Raw genomic sequence first — 23073 nt, 5'->3', positions numbered from 1 at the left:
GAAGTGCCAGGAGCAAAATGTCCATGTTTTTGCTAACAAAATATTCACGAAACGTTGTTGCAACCATCTTTCAGGTTTCGAATGCGACACACGGAATTTTGAAATTACGATTTTTTTTTGATTAACTGTTTAGCACCCCCTTTTACTGCCAACTGAACACTTGACCTTAACCAATCGATAAAACGGTTCCTCAATGGCGAATGAATCAAGACAAACATTAGCTGAACGTATATCACCACTTGCTTCATTGTTAGTGCCGGATCACACTTGCGCAGATGTGCAAGTATGCACAGCAGGTATTCAGCGATGCGTACTACCTGTTTCTTGGTACATTTACCGATGTGCGTGCTTTTTTTTATTGTTTATGTGTTTTTTTTCAGCAATCTAAACCGTTAAGCGTAGCCGAAGGCTACATTCACCTGGCGGCGCAAATCGCAGCTGTTTGTCGTAAAGGGTGCTTCCCAGTGAGCGTTGAATGCTATTTTAGTTTTCTTTTTTATAGTGGAATTTTTCAAATGGTTCGATAAAAATTTTTAATATATTCTCACTAAGCAGTAAAATGATATCACACATTTTAACAAAATACTTTTTAAAAAAGTTAGAAGTCACTTCGATGAGTTAAAAATGGATAATCAGATTGGTGTTGTCAGCCTATAGGTATTAATAAAACGAAACTGAATACTAAACCTATTTCCTAGAACGTTTGGCGTATTCTAAATGAATTTTAAGATCTTAGGAATAAGCTAGACAAAAAAGTTTTAGAATTAATTTTAAGAAAACAACTGTCAAGTAAACGAATATTCCAAACCAATTTCCTAATCCTCGATCAGCTTCGCGGATTTACTAAAGGTATATTAATTTCTGACTGTTGAAAATGTTTTCATTTACGTTTTTTTATCAACAGATTTGTGTATTAATTTTTTATTAAGTTTCAAGATATCTTTTCTACACTCCGTTGTTTTTTATGCCGCATTCCGTGACATTTGCTTGTACAGATAATTCAATAAGCCCCTGTTTAATTTTCCCTCATCAAGAGCGTTCTTGTGCCTTTTGGTTGAATCCCCAAAACCACCGAAATCTCAAAGTGTATTTCAATTGAAAATGTATAACTGGTCCTATGATAAAAAAGGGCTAATCATGCAGCGCAGTGTTGACAGTATACTCAAAACTTCTAACCTCGATTTAGGTCCATCCGGATAAATTTGGTCATTGAACAAATCTCGCAACAACAAACACCGCATTCACCTCGTTATACCCTAAATTATGGTTTATCATAAGCTATGAGTGTACCACGAACATAATGTCTGATAATTTAGGCGGGCGTGGACGCAAAAGCATATAATAATAAAAGTACAACAAAGCCGCGATGAAAAGTTCGTGGTTCTGCCAAGCGCTAGCCGGAAGCTGGTTTGTATGAGACGTTCTGCTGGCACACATAGAAAGCTTCGACCGTAAAGAATCGACAGCCTGAAAAGGAAATGGCTAATTGCCACCAGGTGATGTACCAATTATAATCCATTGGATCAATTGTTATGCAAATAGTGCTGTTGAACTTTACAGAAGCCAGTGTTTCCCTCATACCGTTGTTAGCATTGTCACTCGGTGCATGGTGAGAGTAATTTGCTTCCGTTTTGAAGCGCAATGTATTTGCCTACCATATTCTTGATCAGATTCTCGTGTTCGACGTCTACACTATTTTTCCTGCTGTGCAGTACTCGTGATAATGAAATCGATGCCATTTTGGACCTCTTTCAGCGGCACTAAAATAGATCAACACACACTATCGACCGAACATCAAATAAACTCGCACCAAAAACACTTCCGGAGAGGAAACACCCCGTTAGTTTATTCGAATTTAAGAGCTTTTTAGCTTCGAGACGACAATGGTATATAATATGTTATTATTTTGTCTAGACCACGCAAAAGTAGGTGTTTTCGACCGCCAGCACTTCACTAAAAATTCTTTGACACTATTTGCATATATCTCAGAAATTACTAATTCACTCTGTTTTCAAAACAACGTACAGAGCGACAATTCTCGCGTGCTCGCCGAATGCACATGAACTCTCATTGCAATATTTCACATTGCAGAAACCGTCGAACCACGTTGCTGCAAGCCCCGCCCGAGATAGCTCTTCATGCGTCCAACTCGACCGTATGCATCGAATAGACTGTCGGAGAGTGTGGAGCCCACGCCGGTGGATTAGAGTTGCAGCATTTGGTGTTACGGATTGTATGTGAATGAAACTCAATCATCTGCTGCGAACGTAGTAGTAATAGTAAGGTAAGAAATCCTGTTGCAGGATAAGCTTAAGTATAACAAATCTAGTGTAGTGAGGACAGGTAAATCCCATGTAATAAATTGCATTTTTCATTTGGATATATTGGGGTGATGTTGAAAAAAAAAAAAAAAACAACGGCGGTTTTAGAGATAATTCTCAAGTTTGGGAACAGCAGGCTTTGAAGCGGTGTGGAATTTAACCCCGCATAGTAAACCTAAATGTCAGTGTCTCACTGTGGTCTAACTATAATTATTATTTCCTTTTTTTCTCACCGCTGAATAAACACATGCATATTTTTTTTCTGCGAACGTTTCTTCATTGATGATTCATAGAGATTGAAATTTCATAGAGGTACACAGTTTCATTCTCACTTGTTTAGATCCATGCTGGAATTTGCACAGATCAACATAATTATCACCATAACTGAATGTTTTTTTTTAGCAAAATGAGCAGTGGCAATGTAAATTTAAAAAACTACAGCAAATTGGACCGATTAATTTGTATTTGTAAACACAGGAAATTACTTGACATTTCAAAAGAGGGCCTGCCCCAGCAGAATTTCTACTGCTATTCAAATCATTTCAAGCGCTGCTATTTCATCGCTTTACTCACATTTCGGTACACTTAAAACGTCGGCAATTTGATGATTTTGTACGTTCACAACTGGATTTCACTAATTACACACTTTTATGACACGACTATGCGGTAAAAACATAAAGAAATGAAATTCTAGTTTAAGAAACAAGCAAAACGACTAACATGAAAGTTTTGTGTACAAGAGAGACAGTTTTGTTTATCTGTCGCACTCGACGCAATCGCCAAGTGGCCGCCTGGTGGACGGAGTAACAAGCTCGAATGAAAACACGAAAATCAAAAGTCGATTCAGATTATTCATCACCCACCGTCAACGGAACTAAACGTTGCGTAGCCACACGAATAATGTGTAATGAAATTATAAATCGTTGTGCACAACATCACAGTTCTTTGTATTTTGATAACTCATGGTGTTTGTTCGCAAAGTGTTACAATTTTTCGGACGTTTTTTTAAAAAAAAAAAACAAACAAAAATGCAAGTGCAATGAGCTTAAAATTGTTCATTTTTTTAACGAAAAGAATTTTTTTTATTAGAAATAATTTGTTCAAAGACTGATGACGCTAGTAACGAACATTTAAAAAAATAAATGATAAAGTATAAATGGAGAAAATTGGTTGAATAATTTTCCGGCAATCGTAAGCACGGCAAAGTTTTTTTTTGAAAAACGTCATTCCGAGATAATTTTGGGCGACAGCCATAAATTATAAAACGCTCATAGGGGGTAGGGGGGAAAGGGTATCCTTGAGCGTTACGATTTGTTACATAGGGGAGGGGGGGGGGTACGTAAAATCAGCGTTACGTAACAAAAAGTCTCAGGAGAGACTTTCCAAAAACGAGCCACATACATAAGACATACGTAACACTGGCGTTTTTTTTCTGATACATGTTGCCCCATAGTACTCCGTACCTCGTCCTGTCAAACTGCTTGATAAATAATGAACAAAATGAATTTTCTTTTTCTCGGCTTTATCGAGCCCCGAAGAAAATCCCATAAGGAACTCAAAAAAAAAATATTTACAAAATCAATGCAGCATTTTTTTGAGTAGGAACGAGACAAACGCAGGGCTGCGCAGGCACACTGCCTTTAAAAACAACTCAAATAGTGATTTTATTCAGAGTGCAGTACCATTCGAGTAGTTCATTTTGTGCCAACATTTTTGGAAGATTTCTTCCTGAGTGTTACGTATGTCTTATGTATGATATGTAACAGGGAAACCACTTATATAAGACATACGTAACACTGGCACAGTGTTACGTATGTAACACACAGTACTCCGTCCTGTCAAACTACTCGACAAATAATGAACGAAATGAATTTTCCTTTTTTTCGGCTTCATCGAGCCATAAGTAATTGAGTTGTTTCGCTACTCACGGATTTCTGATTTTTATATCCGGAGTGATTCGCGATTACGGCGCAACTAACAAAATGTAAACAAATGGTTTTATTACACCATTGGTTTCGAAAAGACTTACGAAATTCATGGCAAGAATCCTTTCTTTTGTATAAATCGATAAAATTATTTAAATCAAGCTTTTAGTGAAGGGCGATAAAGCAGTTTACCCAAAACAAAAGATACTTTGGAACTAGGCCCTTTACATTGTTTTGAAGCAACGGGCTTATTTGCGGAACATTTCGTAAACAGGCGACAGTAAAGGGCGGATCAACTTTTGTTTTCAAAATTATATATCATCTGGAAGAGTTTAATTTTTAAGCAAAACGTGGTTTTTTAAAACTTTATATCAGTATCCTTCGATTTTTAAATGAAGAATTAAAATTCGCTCCAAATCGCTACAATGACAGTTGGTATATGGGCGAACCACATACTTAGACATACGTAACACTCAGGAAGAAATCTTCCAAAAAAGTAGGTACAAAATGAAATACTCGAAAGTACCAACCTCTGTAAAAAAAACCTCTGTTTGAGTAGTTTATGGAGGTTGTGTACCTGCGCAGCCCTACATTTGTCTCGTTCCCACTCGAAAAATGCAGCATTGATTTTGTAAACAACTTTTTGACAGTTTCGTAAGGGATTTTGTTGAGGGCTCGAGTAGAGCCGCTATGAAAAAAATTCATTCCGTTCATTTTCGTCGAGCAGTTCATACTGGTGTTGGTACCGGGTGATGTGGGGCAAAGAGTACCAAAAAAAAATCGCCAGTGTTACGTATGTCTAAGTATGTGGTGGTACCATTCGAGTAGTTAATTTTGTACCAACTTTTTTGGAAGATTTCTTCCTGAGTGTTACGTATGTTTTACCATGACCATGAACCATGAACCATGCAAAAGTAGATTAAATTGAGATTTTAATCATGCGAAGAAATAATATTCTTTTGTAGCACTGTGGATAAAATTGAATTTCACCACTGTTGCCGCAGCTTCTGGCAACGCTGAGCCCGTCGCTATCGGAAATTAATCCCTCGATCGAGTACTCGATCCCTGCGCAGTCGACATCAAAAAACGGCCTTTGACAGACGGAAATAAAACTTTAGTGTCATTAAAAAAAAAGAAGATCAGAGATGCTTAGAAGTGTGGTAGAAAACGTTTCTCTCATTAATATAAGTCTTTGGCAATTTCGATCTAATTTTCAATTATATAAAATATTTGTCATGGGCGCAACTACGGGGGGGCTAGGGGGGGCTGAAGCCCCCCCTGGAACGTGTTTAGCCCCCCCTAGAATTTCCCAGAGAATGATTGTATTCAATATATATACATTCAATACTACTTATCAGAGCATCAAAATCAACACAAATTGAGATGTCGTCATTCATTGGCTAAGAACTAGTTCTGCACCCAGGATCGATTCTCAACCCTCGCTCTCTTACTCCCCTTCCCAGTCTGACGAGAGCTGTAGTAACTCGTGCTGTATCAAGTAGTCGCCAGTTTACTCGGTTTTGGGCTGTGTTTCACCAGTTCCCCAGACGTCTCATCACTCGCAAGTCTCTTTCGATCTGGTCGAGCCATCATGCACGCTGCGCCCCTTAATTTCTTGTGCCGGTAGGGTTGCTGAAGAGAAGTGATTTCACATGGTTGTCGTCCGGCATTCTTACGATGTGACCGGCCCACCGCAACCTAATGTCTTTCGCCAGGTGTGCAATGGGGTTCTCTCCAAGCAGCGCTTGTAGCTCATGGTTCATGCGCTGTAGCCATTATCCGTCGTCCGCTTGTGCTCCACCGTAGATAGTCACCTTCTGTTCGCCGATAGGCACCTTCTGTTCGAAAATATCAAAAGGACTTCCGTAGAGGACTACCGGTTATCAGGGGTTTGTAGTTTTTTGTATCGAAGTGGTCATGTCCGATCATCACCGTGATTGGTGCGTACGTTTGTAATGTCTGAGAAGAACGGGCCGTCGTTGAGAACGTGGTCAATTTGTTTTGCTGTACGTTGGTCGAGGTAAGAAGGGACTTTGGACTGCTAATCCGCGGGAAGCTGCGAAGTTGGTGCATAGCAGGCTGTGCGGGCCGATAACCGGCTTATATAAGTCTATCCTTCCGTTCATGTCCCCAACGACGATCTCGATATCTCTACGCGAGCAGCTATCGTAGAGTTTCTCCAGCTGTGCGTAGAACGCTTCTTCCCCTGTATCAGGTCTTCCTTCGTGAGGGCAGTGCACATTGGGAATAGTGTAGTTGTGGAACCGGCCTTTCATTCTCAACAAACACAACCTGTCGCTGATTGCCTGCCGCTTTGGTGGTACTGTGCCTTGCGGCCACAAATCCACCGTACCTTCTCTCCTTTCAGGCAATGCTTCTGGAGCGCAACGATGTCGAAGTGGCGGGGTTCTAGCTGATCCAGCAGAATCCGGTCGACATTCGGGTCATTAAGCGATCTACTGTTACATGTACTGAGCTTCTAATCGTCGTCCTTATTTTGTCGGCTGGGTCATTGCCGATTGTTCCGGTTCGTTTTGAATTCTTGATTCTCCGTAGTATGTTTATTTTAGTATGCTGCCTTACTAGGGCTGCGATGCCTAGTCTTGCGACGGAGCTGCCGCCATGGATGTAGCTGGCGAGACACCGCATTTCATAGTTCAACCGTCCGGTCCAGATCAGTCGCTGTTTGAGCCGCCCCTAGCCTGTGGGGTAGACGCGCAGACAACCTGCTCTCTAAGGAGAACAACTATCCCACCGGTTCACCGGTTTTTCCTTGGTTGCTCGTATCCCAGTCGGTACCACATGGAGGTAGGAATAGGGCATTATGCCTTGAACCACAGTGGGGTCTATTTCATTCTAACTAGTACGGGTGAACTGTTAAAAAGCACTGCCCAGCCGTTTACCAAATCTAGCTCTCCTCAATATCGTATCATTGTTGCTGAAAGAGCTTGGCGACGACGATGTGTTCAAGATATTCAGTACATCTTCGGAGATTCTATCCCGAAGTGATTTTTTCTGCTTTTACGATACTATTTTAAGCGTCATTAAAAAAGCATATTCAAACTCTTTTTTCTCTTTTTTAAAATGACATACATGAAAACTAGCCCCCCCAAGAAATTTTCCTTAGTTGCGCCCATGATATTTGTAAACGTAAGTTGATCTTAATATTACTCTTATTACAAATTAAACCTAAACTAAATGTAAATCTTACAGTAAACTATTAAATAAATCTACGGATCTAAATTCCAACCTAAAATACGAGCCTACACAAAATTGTAAGTTTGGTTAAAATGATTAAAAATACGCTAATAAATATAATTCTAGCTTTAGCTGATCGAGAACCTTGAGTTTCACTGCTGAAAGACTGTGTAGTCCTTGTTCGCGTGAACAAACTAAAGAATTTTTGTCTAGAATGGCAAACAATGATAACGGAGGACTGGCAACATGGCCAGTAAAACAAACGTACATTGAATCGGTCCGTAAATTTCTAATAAAATTCACGTGTATTTTCGCACTAGAGGTCATGAAAGGTTGTAAATTTTCAAGTATATCGGGTGTCGCGTGTGTAAGATACAAATTAGTAAGAGTGGAGTGAAAATTATAAGATCAAAAATGGAAGTGATTATGCAGTGTAAATTGGCACAGAAGATATAGTTCGCCATTCGTGTACGTTTTGATTTTTACCAAGTGAACGGTAGTGTTAGTGAAAAGAGAGTGGAAACCGTAAAAAAGGAATGAGGTTCAACACGTCCTCTCCACTGACATCGATTGGGTTTGTGTGTTTTTTTATCTTCCGCTGAGCTTTGCGCGCAGCGAAGTGCAAAGCTTTCTTGCATTTGTGGTTCCTGCTGCTGGCTCGCAGAATGCAACTGGAGAGACAGGAAACAGAAGCTAAGTATTGGTTTTGGTGATATTTCACGTCGTGTTTGAAACGGGATCAGAGTGAAATTGTGACTACCTATGTTAACGCACACAGCTTTTCTTCCATTCGATTTGAACGGCATGTGAGCGAGAGAGAATTTGTTTTTTTTCTGCCTTTTGTGCTGCTTACGACCGCAGAGGCACCTTCGAAGATGCCGATTTTCTGATTCTTTCTCTCTCGATCACTTGCTGTGTGTGTTGGGTAGCGCGTTCACGTGTTCATGATTTTTTTTACGTTGCATCAACTTGCAAGTTGCAGTAGGCTGACATGAGAATGTGTGTTCAGCAAATAGACCATCGCACGGTGACGTCGCGCACTTGCGTTTGACAGCTATAGACCTTTTTACGTACGAATGTGTTAGTGCCAATAGTTGAGGAAAATATTTACAAATAGCTGTTTTGTTTGCAATGCTATGTTTTTAGCAGGTGGACAAATATTCAGTTGAACACTCATTATATGTTTTAAACTTGTTTCTGTATGAATTTCTTAATTCGTGATCAGAAATCGGAAGAAGCTGCTGAACATAATCGACTAAGAATGTTAAAAAGTGAGAAAAGTCGAAGCAACGAGATGCGATGATTTACAGTTTGGAGGAAACAAAAGCAACTTTACACGGGTTTACGCGTTTCCTAGTGTGCGTAGGTGAAAAGTCACTTGTCTTTATTGGTGGCTTTGTTTGCCTTCGAGCGATGCAGTTTGGTTCTAAATTATAGCAGATCATTTCAGTTGTGACCAGTGATGCCACATATATAGATTTGTCTGCTTTTATACAGATTTCTTGCGTATTTTTCATACAGATATCTGCATGCAGATTGCAGATTTTCTGGAAATAATACAGATTTTTTTGGTTTTCATGGGGTAGTAAATTGAACTTCTTGATGTGGTTGAAAAGCGGAGATTGGCTCGGATGCGGTTCAGCGTGTCGTAGGTTTTACTATATTCATATGCTACTATAAATCTTTGAACACGCTAACTTTCACAAGATCGAATTGATAGTTTTACAATAGAGTGTGAACATCTATCATTCACACGCGACAAATATCTAAGTGCTTCGTCTGTCATGAAGAGTTCTGATCGGTTACGGTCATTTAACCATATTTAACCCTATTATTTTTATGATTTTCCTAGCTTTTGGACAAATGTTGATACACTTGAATTTTTTTTTTTTCATTCAATAATGTTTAAATCTTGTTGGATGCAATTTCTTGTTTTTGAATTTTAAGGGCTTTGGATGCATGTAAATTTGCCAGTTTTTGAATTCATTAGGATACTTAGCTCATTCCAAATTATATTACAAGAGAAAAACGCGTTGTAGATCTTATATCCTCTAAAATTGCGGTCGGCTTACAGTTTCCGAATAAAGTTTAACGTCTTACGAAATAAAGCTACTCATTGATTCGTGAATGGGTAAATTAAGGTGTTCATGTGCAGAAACGCGTAGAGTCGTACGATACGTAAGGTAACCGAAATTACTTAACCTCCACGATTCGCTTGTATCCCGTCACTGCAAATATGATGAGATTCAAACATGTTGGCACCTGGCGCGCTTTCGTGAGTTCAAATATCGAAGATCGCACCACTAACCTCGGGAAAGTGCGTGCACGTCGGGTTCAAAATTGGAAGGGTCGGTCAGTTCCTCTATTAGTACAAAGCTCGTTATTCCCGTCGTACTCCTAAAGTCAATGAAACAAAACGTCTTAGATACATAGAAGATAGGTTCGCGAAAAATATCTTAGTGGACGAGGGCCCATAAATACCGCCAAGAGTTTTATCGTATGTAGAGAAGAAACGCGACAAACAACTAACACAAAATTCCTATACCCGTGGTGCTTGTGGAGTGTGCAGGAGTATATCCGGCCTCTAGTAACAACAAGTATCGAACTAACACCCCTTTCCTTCCTTCCTTTGATCTACGTTCTGGACCGGCAGGCGTCGGTACTGATCAGCATGCAGGGGTTATCGGAGATGCACATCGAAAAGCTAAATCCCAAGCAGGAATCACTAAATTCGATTTACAACTCCAATCGATCCTGATCAGTAACGAAGTGGCAACCGGTGGTGATCAATCAAGCTCAAGCTCAAGAATGGCAAACAATGATAACGTGGATGACGGCATAAACGCGAGTGCTTGTGCTGCTTGTGATCGACCAGACTGGGCAGATGACATGGTTCAGTGCGACGAGTGTACCGAGTGGTATCACATCAAATGTGTTGGCGTCACAGCATCTGTAGAACATCGTCGTTGGGAGTGCAGCGGTTGCCCTCCCATTAGTGTGAGCAGCCGATCTTCCAAAATTTCAGTACAAAAGGTATTGGAGCAGAAAAGGTTAGAAGAGGAGCAACGGATTCGCCGTAAGCGATTTCAACTGGAGAAAGTGCTCGAGAAGAAACGGATCGATCAGGAGAGAAATCAAATATTAGAAGAGGAAGAACTGGAGAAAACGTTCCTTAAAGAAAAATATGATCTATTGGAACGGCAGGAGGTACATGAAACAGAAAGTGTTGTGAGCGATAACTGTCGTACGACTCATGAGAAGGTTTCGCAATGGTTGGAGAATGACGGACAAGTAGGGCCTAATACTAGTACACCAAAGGTCGTACATACGAAGGCATCTAATCTGGAAGCCCCCAATCGAAATTCTCGTATGGAAATGAGCTCAGTTTCAACCTGCTCGATAAGCGGAGGGACAAATGCAAATTCTCTTCCTTCAGATGCCCTCTCCAGACCGAATGTAACGTCAGATTTACCACCGCAACATCCTATCAAACGCTTAACCAACCCGATGCCACCCGCACCACCAACCAGTGCCTTATCCGATGCCGCTACCATTGAGATAACACCGTTACCGTTTCAATATGCACCATCGCAAGAAGTTCAACTTCCACCAAGGGCATCACACCGTGGTGCAAATATTAGAAGAGCGCTACCGTTAAAACAAAGCTCGCGCCCGTTGGATGCAAACAAACATGTGCCCACTGCATTGCAACCGGATTAAATAAACCAATTGAGCGCTCTAGAGATGGGGCCTTCCTCATCGCAAATAGCAGCTCGTCGAGTAATGTCCCGGGACCTTCTGGATTTCGATGGCAACCCAGAAGAATGGCCTATTTTCATTAGCCAGTATAACATCACCACAGAAAACTGTGGCTTCAGTGATGCCGAAAATCTGATTAGATTACAACGGTCTTTGAAAGGCCACGCAGAGAATCTGTGCGCAGTCGATTGTTGTTACCCGCCTCCGTGCCTCGAGTGATTGAAACCCTTCGAATGCTTTACGGTAGACCAGCACTGCTCATATCCACTTTGTTGAACAGAGTACGCACGATGGCACCGCCGCATATGGAACGTCTTGAAACTTTGATTGACTTCGGAGTAGAACTTCAGGGGCTCTGCGATCCTTTGCAAGCATCCGGTGAAATAGCTCATTTAAACAATCCATCGCTATTACAGGAGCTAGAAGACAAATTACCAACATCGCTAAAGCTTCAGTGGGGAATGCAAAAGCAAATTAACCCAAATGTAACCTTGCAGACTTTTGCCGATTATATGTCACAAATGGTTACAGCTGCTAGTCATGTGACCAAGCTAGTTAACCGCTTCAACGATCGACGCCTGGGTGATCGTAGAAATAATAACAAATCGAAGGAGAAAGTGCTACTAAATACACACAGCTCATGTGACGGACAAAAGCCAACAACCAGTATCATCACGGGTGTATCAAAGAACTGCGTTCTTTGTTATCAGTCGGACCACCGAATATAGGACTGTAAACAGTTCCATGGTCCCACTGTAGAAAATCGCTGGAATAAAATTCATTTCCTAAAACTTTGTCGTACTTGTCTCAATTCACATGGGAGAAATCGATGTCGGTTGGCAGTTAAATGCGGGATCGATGGTTGTGAATTCAAGCACCACCCGCTGCTACATTCGAAGGTTGAGAATAAAGCAAAACCCACTACTGCTGAGAGCCACTCGCATCGCGATACTGAGTCAATAATTCTTTTCCGGATAGTTCCTGTAACTCTGCGAAGTAAATCAGCGACGGTGAACACGTTCGCGTTTTTAGACGATGGTTCATCTCTAACGTTGGTAGAGCAGTCAGTCGCCCACGAGTTAGGTGTAACCGGACCAACGGAGCTTCTTTATCTGAAATGGACCGGGGATGTAACACGGTGTGAATCAGACTCTAAAGAGATCTCACTTGAGCTATCGGGATTGGCTGGCACGAAATTCGATGGTATCCAGTCAGCCAGGACCGTATCTGAATTAAAACTGCCGGTGCAATCTCTAGACCCGTTCAGCCTTGCTCAGCAGTACCCTCACTTCAAAGGGTTGCCGATTTCTCGCTATGAAAATGCATTGCCACGCGTGCTTATCGGTTTGGATCAGGTAAACCTATCGTTGTCACTTAAATGCCGTGAGGGACGGCTGGGAGAGCCAGTGGCCACAAAAACTCGTCTCGGTTGGTGCGTTCACGGAGGCGGACGCAATGGCATTTTGAAGCCTATAGGTGTCTGCTGTTACGTTTCAGACACTAGAGCAGATAACGAGCTACACGACCTGGTCAAAATGCATTTCGAGATAGATGATATTGGCACTAAGCCATTGATGGAACTGGAATCGGTAGACGACACGAGGGCAAAAAATATTTTAAGAGACACTACTAAACGCACGGATGGAAGGCTTGAGACAGGGCTCTTATGGAGATATGATCAATTCGAATTCCCGGAGAGTTATCACATGGCTCTTCGCCGGCTGGAGTGCCTAGAGCGGAGAATGTCTCGAGACCCTGCATTGAAACAAAACGTGCATCAGCAGATACAAGATTATCAATCGAATGGCTATGCTCATCGCGCTACTGACGAGGAATTTGTGGCCGCTGATCCTCGCAGATGCTGGTACTTACCACTGGGAATTGTGACCCATCCCAAAAAGCCCGGAAAAGTCCGTTTGATTTGGGACGCCGCGGCCAAGGTAGACGGCATTTCCTTAAACGCACTTTTGCTGAAAGGGCCAGATTTGTTGTCATCTCTGTCAGGAATTTCGATTCGGTTCCGCGAAAAACCCATAGCGATAAGTGGTGACATACGTCAAATGTTTCACAAAATTCGTATCAGACCTGAAGATCGACACGCAGAGCGTTTTTTGTGGCGGGAAGATACAACCAAGAAACCGGACGTGTTTCTTAATGACGTGGCAACATTTGGCTCTAGTTGTTCACCGTGCAGCGCACAATACATCAAAAATAAAAACGCCGAAGAATACGCGGCTGAGTTTCCACGCGCTGCAGAGGCCGTGGTGAAGTGTCATTACGTGGACGACTTGTTGGATAGTTTTGACACCAAAGAAGAAGCCATGCAAGTGGCAGCTGAAGTTAAACTTATACATAGCAGAGGCGGGTTTGACATACGTGGTTGGCGTTCCAACTCTCCAGCAGTACTGCGACATTTGGGAGAAACAGTGGTTCCGGCGGTTAAAAATCTGGACTTAGAAAAGGGAGACGGCGCATGCTGTGGCTACCTACCGAAGACGAATTGGCTTTCTCAATTCAAATGCGGCAAGATATTTCAAAAATTATTGGCGAGGGCCTTCGACCAACCAAGCGACAGGTTTTACGATGCGTTATGTCATTATTCGACCCTCTCGGTTTGTTGGTTACATACATAATTCACGGCAAGATTTTAATGAAACGATATGGCGTTGCGGAACAGGCTGGGACCAAGAAATTGGAGATGAGGCATTTGACTTATGGAGAAAGTGGACCGACAATCTATGCCATATCGATAATATTCGGCTTCCTCGATGCTTCATTGGCCGAAATCCTTCAGGATCGATACGCTCTATTCAACTCCACACATTCGTGGATGCCAGCGAAGAGGCCTACAGCACTGCTGCATATTACCGAATAATATTTGCTGATGGAACTATATCTTGTGTCTTGATATCGGCGAAAGCGAAAATTGCACCCCTTACACCGCTATCCATACTTCGTCTAGAATTAAGGGCAGCCGTTCGCGGTGCTCGGCTAGCAAGTTTCGTGGGTGATAATCATACTTACGCAATCGACAAAAGAATATTCTGGTCGGATGCTAGTACAGTACTAGCCTGGATCCGGTCAGACGCTCGCAGATATCGGCAATACGTCTCTTGTCGAATTGGTGAAATACTCACGCTTACCGAAACTCAGGAGTGGAAATGGGTACCGACGAAAATGAACACTGCTGATGAAGCCACAAAGTGGGGTCATGGCCCCTGTTTGTCACCGGAAAAAGAATGGTTTCGCGGACCAACATTTCTGCAGTACCCAGAACAGCAATGGCCAATCCAAAAAAGCAACGTTAAATTCGAGACGGTAGAAGAATTGCGATCATGTTTTGTGCACAACGTAATTATACGCAAGCCAATAATTAAATTCGAACGATTCTCTCTGTGGGTGCGGCTTGTTCGATCGGTTACCTGGATGAGCACGGTATCCTGAGAGTGGATGGAAGAATAGGCGCGGCTGCAAATACCGGATTCGACACGAAATTTCCCATAATTTTATCGAAGACGCACAGGTTGACAAACCTACTGTTAGACAATTATCATCGAGAAAACCACCATGCAAACTTTGAGACCACCGTCAATGAGGTATGACAGAAATTTTATATTTCCCACCTTCGGGCAGCTGTACGAAAAACGGCTCGATTATGCCAATGGTGTAAAATCTACAAATCAGAACCAACAACTCCGAGGATGGCTCCCCTACCAGCTGCCAGGCTGGCCTCCTTCGAACGTCCTTTTACTCACGTCGGGGTGGATTTTTTTGGTCCAGTGACGGTCAAAATCGGACGTAGTCACGCTAAGCGTTGGGTGGCACTGTTCACATGCCTGACGATCAGAGCAGTGCACCTCGAAATAGCGTATAGTTTGAGCACAGATAGTTGCATTTCATGTTTTCGTCGCTTCGTCGGTCGTCGTGGAGCTCCTCTCGAAGTCTATAGCGACAACGGTACCAACTTTGTAGGAGCGGAAAGGGTACTTATGCGGCAAATTAAAAGTGACATGGCGGAGGCGTTTACAAATGCTAATACAAAGTGGCTTTTCAACCCTCCTTCGGCCCCACACATGGGCGGAGTTTGGGAAAGGATGGTGCGATCCGTTAAGGCAGCGATCGAGAGTATAGATACGGGAAGAAAGTTAAATGATGAAGGGTTTTTGACGTTGTTAATTGAAGCAGAGAGTAAGTAAATTCTAGGCCACTGACCTATCTACCATTGAAAACAGCTGAGCAGGAGGGCCTCACGCCGAATCATTTTTTACTTGGCAGCTCCAAGGGAGTGAAGCAGCCAGCAGTTAGGTTTGTAAATCAACAAGATGCATCTTTGAACAGCTGGAATCAGATTCGCCATCAGCTCGACATTTTCTGGCATCGATGGCTGAAAGAGTATCTCCCAACGATCTGTAGACGAACAAGGTGGTTCGGCGATACCAAACCCATTGAAGTAGGGGATCTAGTTCTTGTTGCGTATAGTGCTACAAGGAACAATTGGATACGAGGTCTTATATCTACGATACCGTTAAGTTCAGATGGCAAAGCGCGACAGGCTACAGTCCAGACGAGCACGGGATTTCTTAGAAGACCAGTAAGCAAGCTGGCACTTTTAAGCGTCAAATCTCAAGGTAAAACTGCTTCGGCCACGCAGTGTTACGGGGGCGGGAATGTTGCCGCAGCTTCTGGCAACGCTGAGCCCGTCGCTATCGGAAATTAATCCCTCGATCGAGTACTCGATCCCTGCGCAGTCGACATCAAAAAACGGCCCTTGACAGACGGAAATAAAACTTTAGTGTCATTAAAAAAAAAGAAGATCAGAGATGCTTAGAAGTGTGGCAGAAAACGTTTCTCTCATTAATATAAGTCTTTGGCAATTTCGATCTAATTTTCAATTATATAAAATATTTGTAAACGTAAGTTGATCTTAATATTACTTTTATTACAAATTAAACTAAATGTTAATCTTACAGTAAACTATTAAATAAATCTACGGATCTAAATTCCAACCTAAAATACGAGCCTACACAAAATTGTAAGTTTGGTTAAAATGATTAAAAATACGCTAATAAATATAATTCTAGCTTTAGCTGATCGAGAACCTTGAGTTTCACTGCTGAAAGACTGTGTAGTCCTTGTTCGCGTGAACAACCACTATCCGCAATGTTTTGGCGAGTAACAGAAAAATGTTACCTACACACTCAATCAGATAATAAAAGTTCGGTAATTTTTATTACAATTTCGATCGGTAGGTTTGAGAAAATGCAGAGTAGTTTGTAAAACTGACATTACTTTACATATTTTCTGTATTCAGCAAATAATTTTACTGAATACTGCTATACTTTCTGCTGAACTGCTCGGTAAATTGAACTTTTACCGAACATTTGTAAAAAACTACTGGGCTAACTATAGAGCTGTCAATTTTTTTCTATTCGTTGCTCTCGTTCTGGTTGTGAAGTCACATTCTCGGTTCAGTTTGAAGTACCTGCGGAAAAAATGGAGGACGTTTTCCAGCAACTTCAGCAAAAAGATGATCGCATAGTACAAATTTTTCGTAAGTATATAATAATAAAAATTTGTACATATTTGTATATATTTTAGACATCAAACCATCACATAATTTGTTTCTATTGCCGAGCACCTGTTGCGGGCTACGTAAATAGTTTACACCGACATGTTAATGATCACATCCGGAAGAATCATTTCGATTCCGAAAAAACTATTTTTGACTGCACATTTCCACAATGTGACTGTCGATATGGAAATTTTTATTCTCTTAAGAGACATATTCTTGAGAAGCACCCCACCGAAAGTCATTCAATGTCGGCAATCGAACATCAGCATGAACTTCTAGAACTCTTTAATTTACCCGACAACACTCAAAAACAGCAAAGGAATACAGTACCGAAGCTGGTATCTTTGGAAGATATTAAAAAAGTAATAAACATTAGCGTTTGTCGTATGACAGCAGATGTCGGATTACCGCACACGAAGATCAAAGATTTCGTAAATCTTTGCGAAACTATCGTGCATCACATAACGTCTTACTTAAAAGGAAAAATCCTGGAAGTTTACAATAATCGTAGCGTAAATATCAACCCAGAAGATTCAATATTTCTACAAAATTTATTTTCTCTGGATCAACTGTTCGATCAAGTAAAGACATTTTCCAGTCAAACCAAATTTTTGAATACTTTGGCCGTGTCTATGCCTGTTGCGCGAGAATTGCTACTCAATCGTCGTGGGGACGTGCGACATGTAAATTCGGTTCCGAGAAGTGTTCTTGTGAATGAAACTGCGTCATACATTAGTGTTGTAGATACACTCAAATTGATTTTTAAAAAACCCTGAAGCCAGAAAGCTATTAGCAGAATCTTACCTCGATTTGTCTGATACGCCATGCGTTACTGAGTATAGCCACATACATAAGACATACGTAACACTGGCGTTTTTTCTGGTACACTTTGCCCCATAGTACTCCGTACCTCGCCCTGTCAAACTGCTCGATAAATAATGAACAAAATGAATTTTCTTTTTCTCGGCCTTATCGAGCCCCAAAGAAAATCCCATAAGGAACTGTCAAAAAGTTATTCACAAAATCAATGCAGCATTTTTCGAGTAGGAACGAGACAAATGCAGGGCTGCGCAGGTACACTGCCTTTAAAAACAACTCAAACAGAGGTTTTTTTTTACAGAGGTTGGTACTTTCGAGTAGTTCATTTTGTACCAACTTTTTTGGAAGATTTCTTCCTAAGTGTTACGTATGTCTTATGTATGTGGTATAGCTCTTTCAAAACAGGTGAAACGTACAAGCAACATGAGTTCTTCCGCCGATTTCCAGAATCAATCAGACTGACCATATACCAGGATGACGTCGAGCTTGGTAATGCATTCAGTTCCCGTGCAGGTATAAACAAAGTTTGTAACTTCAGCTTTAAAATACAAAGTATTCCGGCGAAATGGAATTCTTCCCCACGCACGGTTTTTCCTTTACTATACTGTAATTCAATTGATGTTAAGAAGCATGGATATCGAAAAATACTCGAACCTCTTATAAGTGATCTCAAGCGTCTTGAAAATGGAATTACTGTAAGTTATGGAGCGCAAAAATTCACTTTGCAGGCGGTTGTAACCATATTTTTCGGAGATACCCTGGCCGTGCATGACGTATTTGAATTACTAGGACCAAGCGCAAACTTTTTTTGTCGATCATGCCAAGTTTCGAGAGAAGTCTTTCACAAAAAACCTCTCGTTAAACATCCATCCCGTACCAGAGATTGGTATGAAAGTAATCTATCAGCCGTACAGCAAGGATTAAAAGCTCCGAAAGATTGTGGATTGAAGGTATCTGGTTGCATACTGAATGAACTGCAATTCTTTCATATTAGCGATAATCATTGTCTCGACCCTATGCATGATTTAGCCGAGGGCGTAGTTCCATTGACTGTTCAGCTTGTACTGGCATATTATTACAGCAATAAAGAAACAAAGCTTAGCGCTAGATATATTAATGATCGCATAAATAACTTCATATACGGTTATGCTGATCGTCATAATAAGCCATCATCCAATTTTACAGATGAAATGTTGTTACGCCCTTCAAAGCATAAGATAAAAAAACTGCTTCTCAAACATTTTTGCTATTGCGTGCTTTACCATTTCTTTTCGGACACAAGCTTGCTAAAAAATGTCAATACATGCAAATGATCGGTAATCTGATTAATATTGTCAGAATCATTATTTAACCTGTGGTATCGGAACATCTTCTCTCATAGTTAGATGAACATATATCGCAATTTGAAAATGTGTTCTATAACAAATTCGATCGGACAAACTGTCAACCGTTTGAATCGCATGAATGAATCCTACATACCCCCACATTATGAGTTCGTTTACGTTCCCAAAACAGTTTCATTGAACGGTATAGAATTTCGCCCAAATCTCATAGTTGGCCTAAAAAATCATAAAAATATTCTATTTCCTCAAATCTAGAAAATCTATAACGAGCGTCTTAGCAGAGTGATTGAGATCAATCAAAGAAATAGTTATCGGTTTCCGTTAAACTCTACTAAATTTTTTGGAAATAAATATTGAAATTCAGTCCGCAAAATATATATTTCGACTGTGACGTACAGTCTTCCTCAGTGCTTATGTGGACTGGTAAAGAGCAAAGCGTAAATCCTGTTTTTTATTTGTAGTAGGTAAAAATGAAAATTTAGCACCCTTAATTGGAGTTAGGTAGGGAATTATGCGGTCGATTGTTTACCGTACCATGTCTGGGGTTTTTTGGGAAGCAGATTGAATAGCCATGAGGGGTGATTACCTGCGTCTTTATTGAGAAGCGTTCATGAGTGTTGTTTATAAATTTCTAAACTTTCAGCTACGTCTAATTTCCATAAATTATTAACGGGGCGGAGGAGGTGAATGTTATCCGAAGTTAGTGGATGTTCCTCGTTAAAAATATGTTCAGCCACTTTTGATTTGAAATGGTGTGGTGGGGCATTTGTTGAAACTCTACTTGCTTTGGTCACTAACTTCGGATAACATTCACCTCCTCCGCCCCGTTAATAATTTATGGAAATTAGACGTAGCTGAAAGTTTAGAAATTTATAAACAACACTCATGCACGCTTCTCAATAAAGACGCAGGTAATCACCCCTCATGGCTATTCAATCTGCTTCCCAAAAAACCCCAGACATGGTACGGTAAACAATCGACCGCATAATTCCCTACCTAACTCCAATTGAGGGTGCTAAATTTTCATTTTTACCTACTACAAATAAAAAAACAGGATTTACGCTTTGCTCTTTACCAGTCCACATAAGCACTGAGGAAGACTGTACGTCACAGTCGAAATATATATTTGCGGACTGAATTTCAATATTTATTTCCAAAAAAATTAGTAGAGTATAACGGAAACCGATAACTATTTCTTTGGTTGATTCTATTTCCTGTATACGGTATAATACGCGAGATCGTAGTACTATCGGGCAAAACTTTTTTTCTGTTGCGAATGTGTGACACCACGGACTATAATGAATTCTATGAAGCCTATGAACTGCAAATCACAAAGCAAGAAAAATTTATCGGCACTGAAGATTGTTTCACTGATGCAATCTTCTCATTTTGGATCCCTGCAGTCTACAGTCAGAGTCAGAGATACATTTCGAGGCGATGTTATAACCGAGATTATTGATCTGTTGTACGTAAATCATATTTATCCATTTTTTTTAACTGTTGAATAACCATTCTCATACCAGGCAATGAAGAAATTGAAGATCTGGAAACATTCCTAGAGTTAAATGAACGTGACTATAGTAGATTACAGTTAACAACAAAAATGATCAAAACCATCGAAAAATTACAAGCACAGTTTCGTGAAAAGCCAGAAGACTGCAAGGAACATGAAGAATGGGTTGAAGAGGTGTCGAATAACGATTCGGAATATTGTCAGGAAAATGCAGTCTCCTGGGATGCTGATAATCCTTATCATGGCATTTCACTCGAGGAAGTTAGCATCTAGTTAATTTTTTGTGAAAAACAGTCACTGTATTTTCTAACCTCTTTCAGAATATTAGTATCGATCGTACTTCCGATGGCATTGTACCTATGGAAATACTGCAAGAAAATGGAAGAATAAGCGATAGTATCACTAGAAAAATTTGTAATGTTTCGTGTGAATGCTTGAAATCGCTGTACGAATATCAATCACATGAATTTTAACTTCATGGAGACCCTCAATTTATATTTATTGTTTACTTGCAGATTTCTTACGATTTCAAAATGATGAAACCAGCAGCAGGAGAATTTTTCGAAAAGTGGATTACACTAGAACAAAAAATCCTAACCACTTACAAGGAGATGTTTAAAGAAATTAAGCATGGTAGCACGATTTAAAGTATTTGTCTTAGTTCAGTGAATAATTATATTACATATCGTTGTAGATTTCATACGTGCACTTGCCATTATAAAGGAAAAAATCCATCACGGGGATCCAAAAGGCGCCAAGCAGACAATGGGGGAAATAATCCGCTCAATGGAATTGTTCACTTTATTAGAGTAAGTAAGGCATCAATCAAGTGATTCAACTTTATAGTTTTTGTGTTATATGTTATAGGCTGACGATGAAATACCAACAGACGAAAACATTCCATTGTTGATTGTTCGTGGCTCCTTTTCTGCGGACTCCAACGAATGTACTCTCCACCTTTTAGGTCACAACATACCCGTGGGCAACGATTTGCGATCCGCCTTCAAAATTTATCTCGAATCGCTCACTGTTTTCAACATAACACCTGCTGCATTCGATAAGCAGTTCTTCCTGTTTTTCAATGGTGCTGTCTTCGGCTTTGAAACTTTGAGCACAACTGGCATGACGTTTATGCACAGTCTACAGCAGTAAAAACGATTTTCGCTTGGACAAATCCGATGCGGCGAACATCGATTTTTGATTTTTTTTTTTTCTTTTTAATACTTAAAATTTTTAATTATCTTCGTATAAGAATATATTTCATCAAAACAACGTTGAATCATATTTCTGGTTTACTTAAATATTTAAAAATAAACAAATAACAAACATCCTTTCCCTACTGTCTTAAACAACTTACAGATTTGATCGGTAGTTCTGACAACTAATCGCATTTGCCGTTTTCACAGATTGAGTCGGTAATAATGACAGAAAGCTTCAACAATTTGATTACTGATCGTTCGGTAATGGTTTATATTACCGAACGTTTTACTGAGCGCTCAGCTGTTGAAAAGTCGGTGAAAAAATAAACGAATTCAGTGATTTAATTTAAGTGTGTACTGTACGCACAATCAAATGATTTTTAGCGCTAAGAAACTAATTTCTCATCACTGCTGATTGCCATTTGCATAACGTGTGAAATGACTCTCGTACTGTTGCTACCTCGACAGCGTTTTCTAGCATTTTCCGAACTTTGAAAGCTACTAAGTTGTCCATAACAGCTAGCAGATAGACAACAGAATATAACAATACGCACGAGTGGTAGAAAAATCTTAACTACTTCACAATCAAATGACATCACACTATTTAACACAATTGCTTTTAATCTTTCGTTCAACAGGGACAACATAAGAACATATCGATCGTATTTCCAAACCTTTTGCAAAAATAACATTGAAATGAGACAAGTTGTTGTAATTCTACCACATACATTCGGGTTATTCGCGTTGAAAGAGATCTCGAAGGCTGTTCGCACCTACGTGAACTCTCATATGCAATTGTCAAAATGTGCGTGATGACAAAAGTAAAAATATTTCCTTCCTTCTTTTTCGCATGCAAAAACCAAACAAATATCAGCAACACCGTCAACGCGAATAAGACATACGTAACACTCAGGAAGAAATCTTCCAAAAAAGTTGGTACAAAATGAACTACTCGAATGGTACCACACCCTGAATGAAATCACTGTTTGAGTTGATTTTGAAGGCAGTGTACCTGCGTCTCGTTCCTACTCGAAAAATGCTGCATTGATTTTGTAAATAGCTTTTTGACAGTTCCTCATGGGATTTTCTTTGGGGCTCGATAAAGCCGAAAAAAAGAAAATTCATTTTGTTCATTATTTGTCGAGCAGTTGGACAGGACGAGGTACGGAGTACTATTGGGCAACGTGTACCAGAAAAAACGCCAGTGTTACGTATGTCTTATGTATGTGATTATACGTTAATTTTGCGTCCGTGTCTTATAAACAACCTTGTCAACTATTTTACAACAATCCATTGGTAAAGCGTAATAATACCGGTATTTCCGAAAAAAAATGCATCAAATCAACGACTGTTCAGTAATATCTGTAAGTTTTACAATAATTTCGTCAATTTTTAAAGAAATTTACATTTACCAAAATCTGTAT

General features: G+C 40.4%; 4 protein-coding genes across 12 annotated transcripts in view; 3 read left to right on the top strand and 1 right to left on the bottom strand.

Annotated features, from left to right (window-relative positions):
• The window catches only part of LOC129723556 (huntingtin-interacting protein 1), a 41057-nt gene extending 37982 nt beyond the window's left edge, over positions 1-3075 (bottom strand). For 2 of the 8 annotated variants that reach the window (XM_055677848.1, XM_055677858.1), the window contains exon 1: positions 1656-2159. In XM_055677848.1, the coding sequence (XP_055533823.1) occupies positions 1656-1739 (84 nt within the window). In that variant the 5' untranslated portion in view covers positions 1740-2159. Of the gene's footprint in view, positions 1-1581; positions 1607-1655; positions 2161-2554; positions 2576-2894 lie in introns of those variants that run through there. The other 6 variants (XM_055677852.1, XM_055677857.1, XM_055677849.1 and 3 more) reach the window with 6 other exon arrangements.
• LOC129723561 (uncharacterized) overlaps positions 1-21616 on the top strand; it is a 104925-nt gene extending 83309 nt beyond the window's left edge. Inside the window, exons 4-7 of one of the 2 annotated variants that reach the window (XR_008727772.1) lie at positions 2092-2284; positions 20966-21083; positions 21145-21259; positions 21318-21616. The gene's annotated coding sequence lies outside the window, so the exon portion shown is untranslated. Of the gene's footprint in view, positions 1-2091; positions 2430-20965; positions 21084-21144; positions 21260-21317 lie in introns of those variants that run through there. The other variant, XM_055677867.1, reaches the window with a different exon arrangement.
• LOC129720339 (uncharacterized) lies at positions 11494-14647 on the top strand. Its single transcript, XM_055671806.1, has 3 exons — positions 11494-11845; positions 12182-13726; positions 13881-14647. Exons 1-3 carry the CDS (start codon positions 11494-11496, stop codon positions 14645-14647), a joined length of 2664 nt encoding a protein of 887 aa, XP_055527781.1.
• LOC129720338 (uncharacterized) lies at positions 14905-20723 on the top strand. Its single transcript, XM_055671805.1, has 2 exons — positions 14905-15391; positions 20461-20723. The coding sequence occupies exons 1-2, from the start codon at positions 14905-14907 to the stop codon at positions 20721-20723; spliced, it is 750 nt and encodes a 249-aa protein (XP_055527780.1).
• Positions 21617-23073: the final 1457 nt, after the last annotated feature.

The sequence above is a fragment of the Wyeomyia smithii genome, chromosome 2 (genome assembly GCF_029784165.1).
Source record: "Wyeomyia smithii strain HCP4-BCI-WySm-NY-G18 chromosome 2, ASM2978416v1, whole genome shotgun sequence".
Lineage (NCBI taxonomy): Eukaryota > Metazoa > Arthropoda > Insecta > Diptera > Culicidae > Wyeomyia > Wyeomyia smithii.
This window is presented reverse-complemented; position numbering and strand designations above follow the sequence as displayed.

What these genes read in the sequence shown, in the direction of transcription:
- LOC129720339 (XM_055671806.1), top strand. Translation starts at nt 11,494, where the DNA reads ATGGCACCGCCGCATATGGAACGTCTTGAAACTTTGATTGACTTCGGA. An exon ending in ACTAAATACACACAGCTCAT is followed by an intron (nt 11,846 to 12,181) that starts GTGACGGACAAA and finishes TTTTCCGGATAG; the next exon opens with TTCCTGTAACTCTGCGAAGT. An exon ending in GCTTTCTCAATTCAAATGCG is followed by an intron (nt 13,727 to 13,880) that starts GCAAGATATTTC and finishes GTTGCGGAACAG; the next exon opens with GCTGGGACCAAGAAATTGGA.
- LOC129720338 (XM_055671805.1), top strand. Translation starts at nt 14,905, where the DNA reads ATGGCTCCCCTACCAGCTGCCAGGCTGGCCTCCTTCGAACGTCCTTTT. An exon ending in GTTGTTAATTGAAGCAGAGA is followed by an intron (nt 15,392 to 20,460) that starts GTAAGTAAATTC and finishes TTCTCATACCAG; the next exon opens with GCAATGAAGAAATTGAAGAT.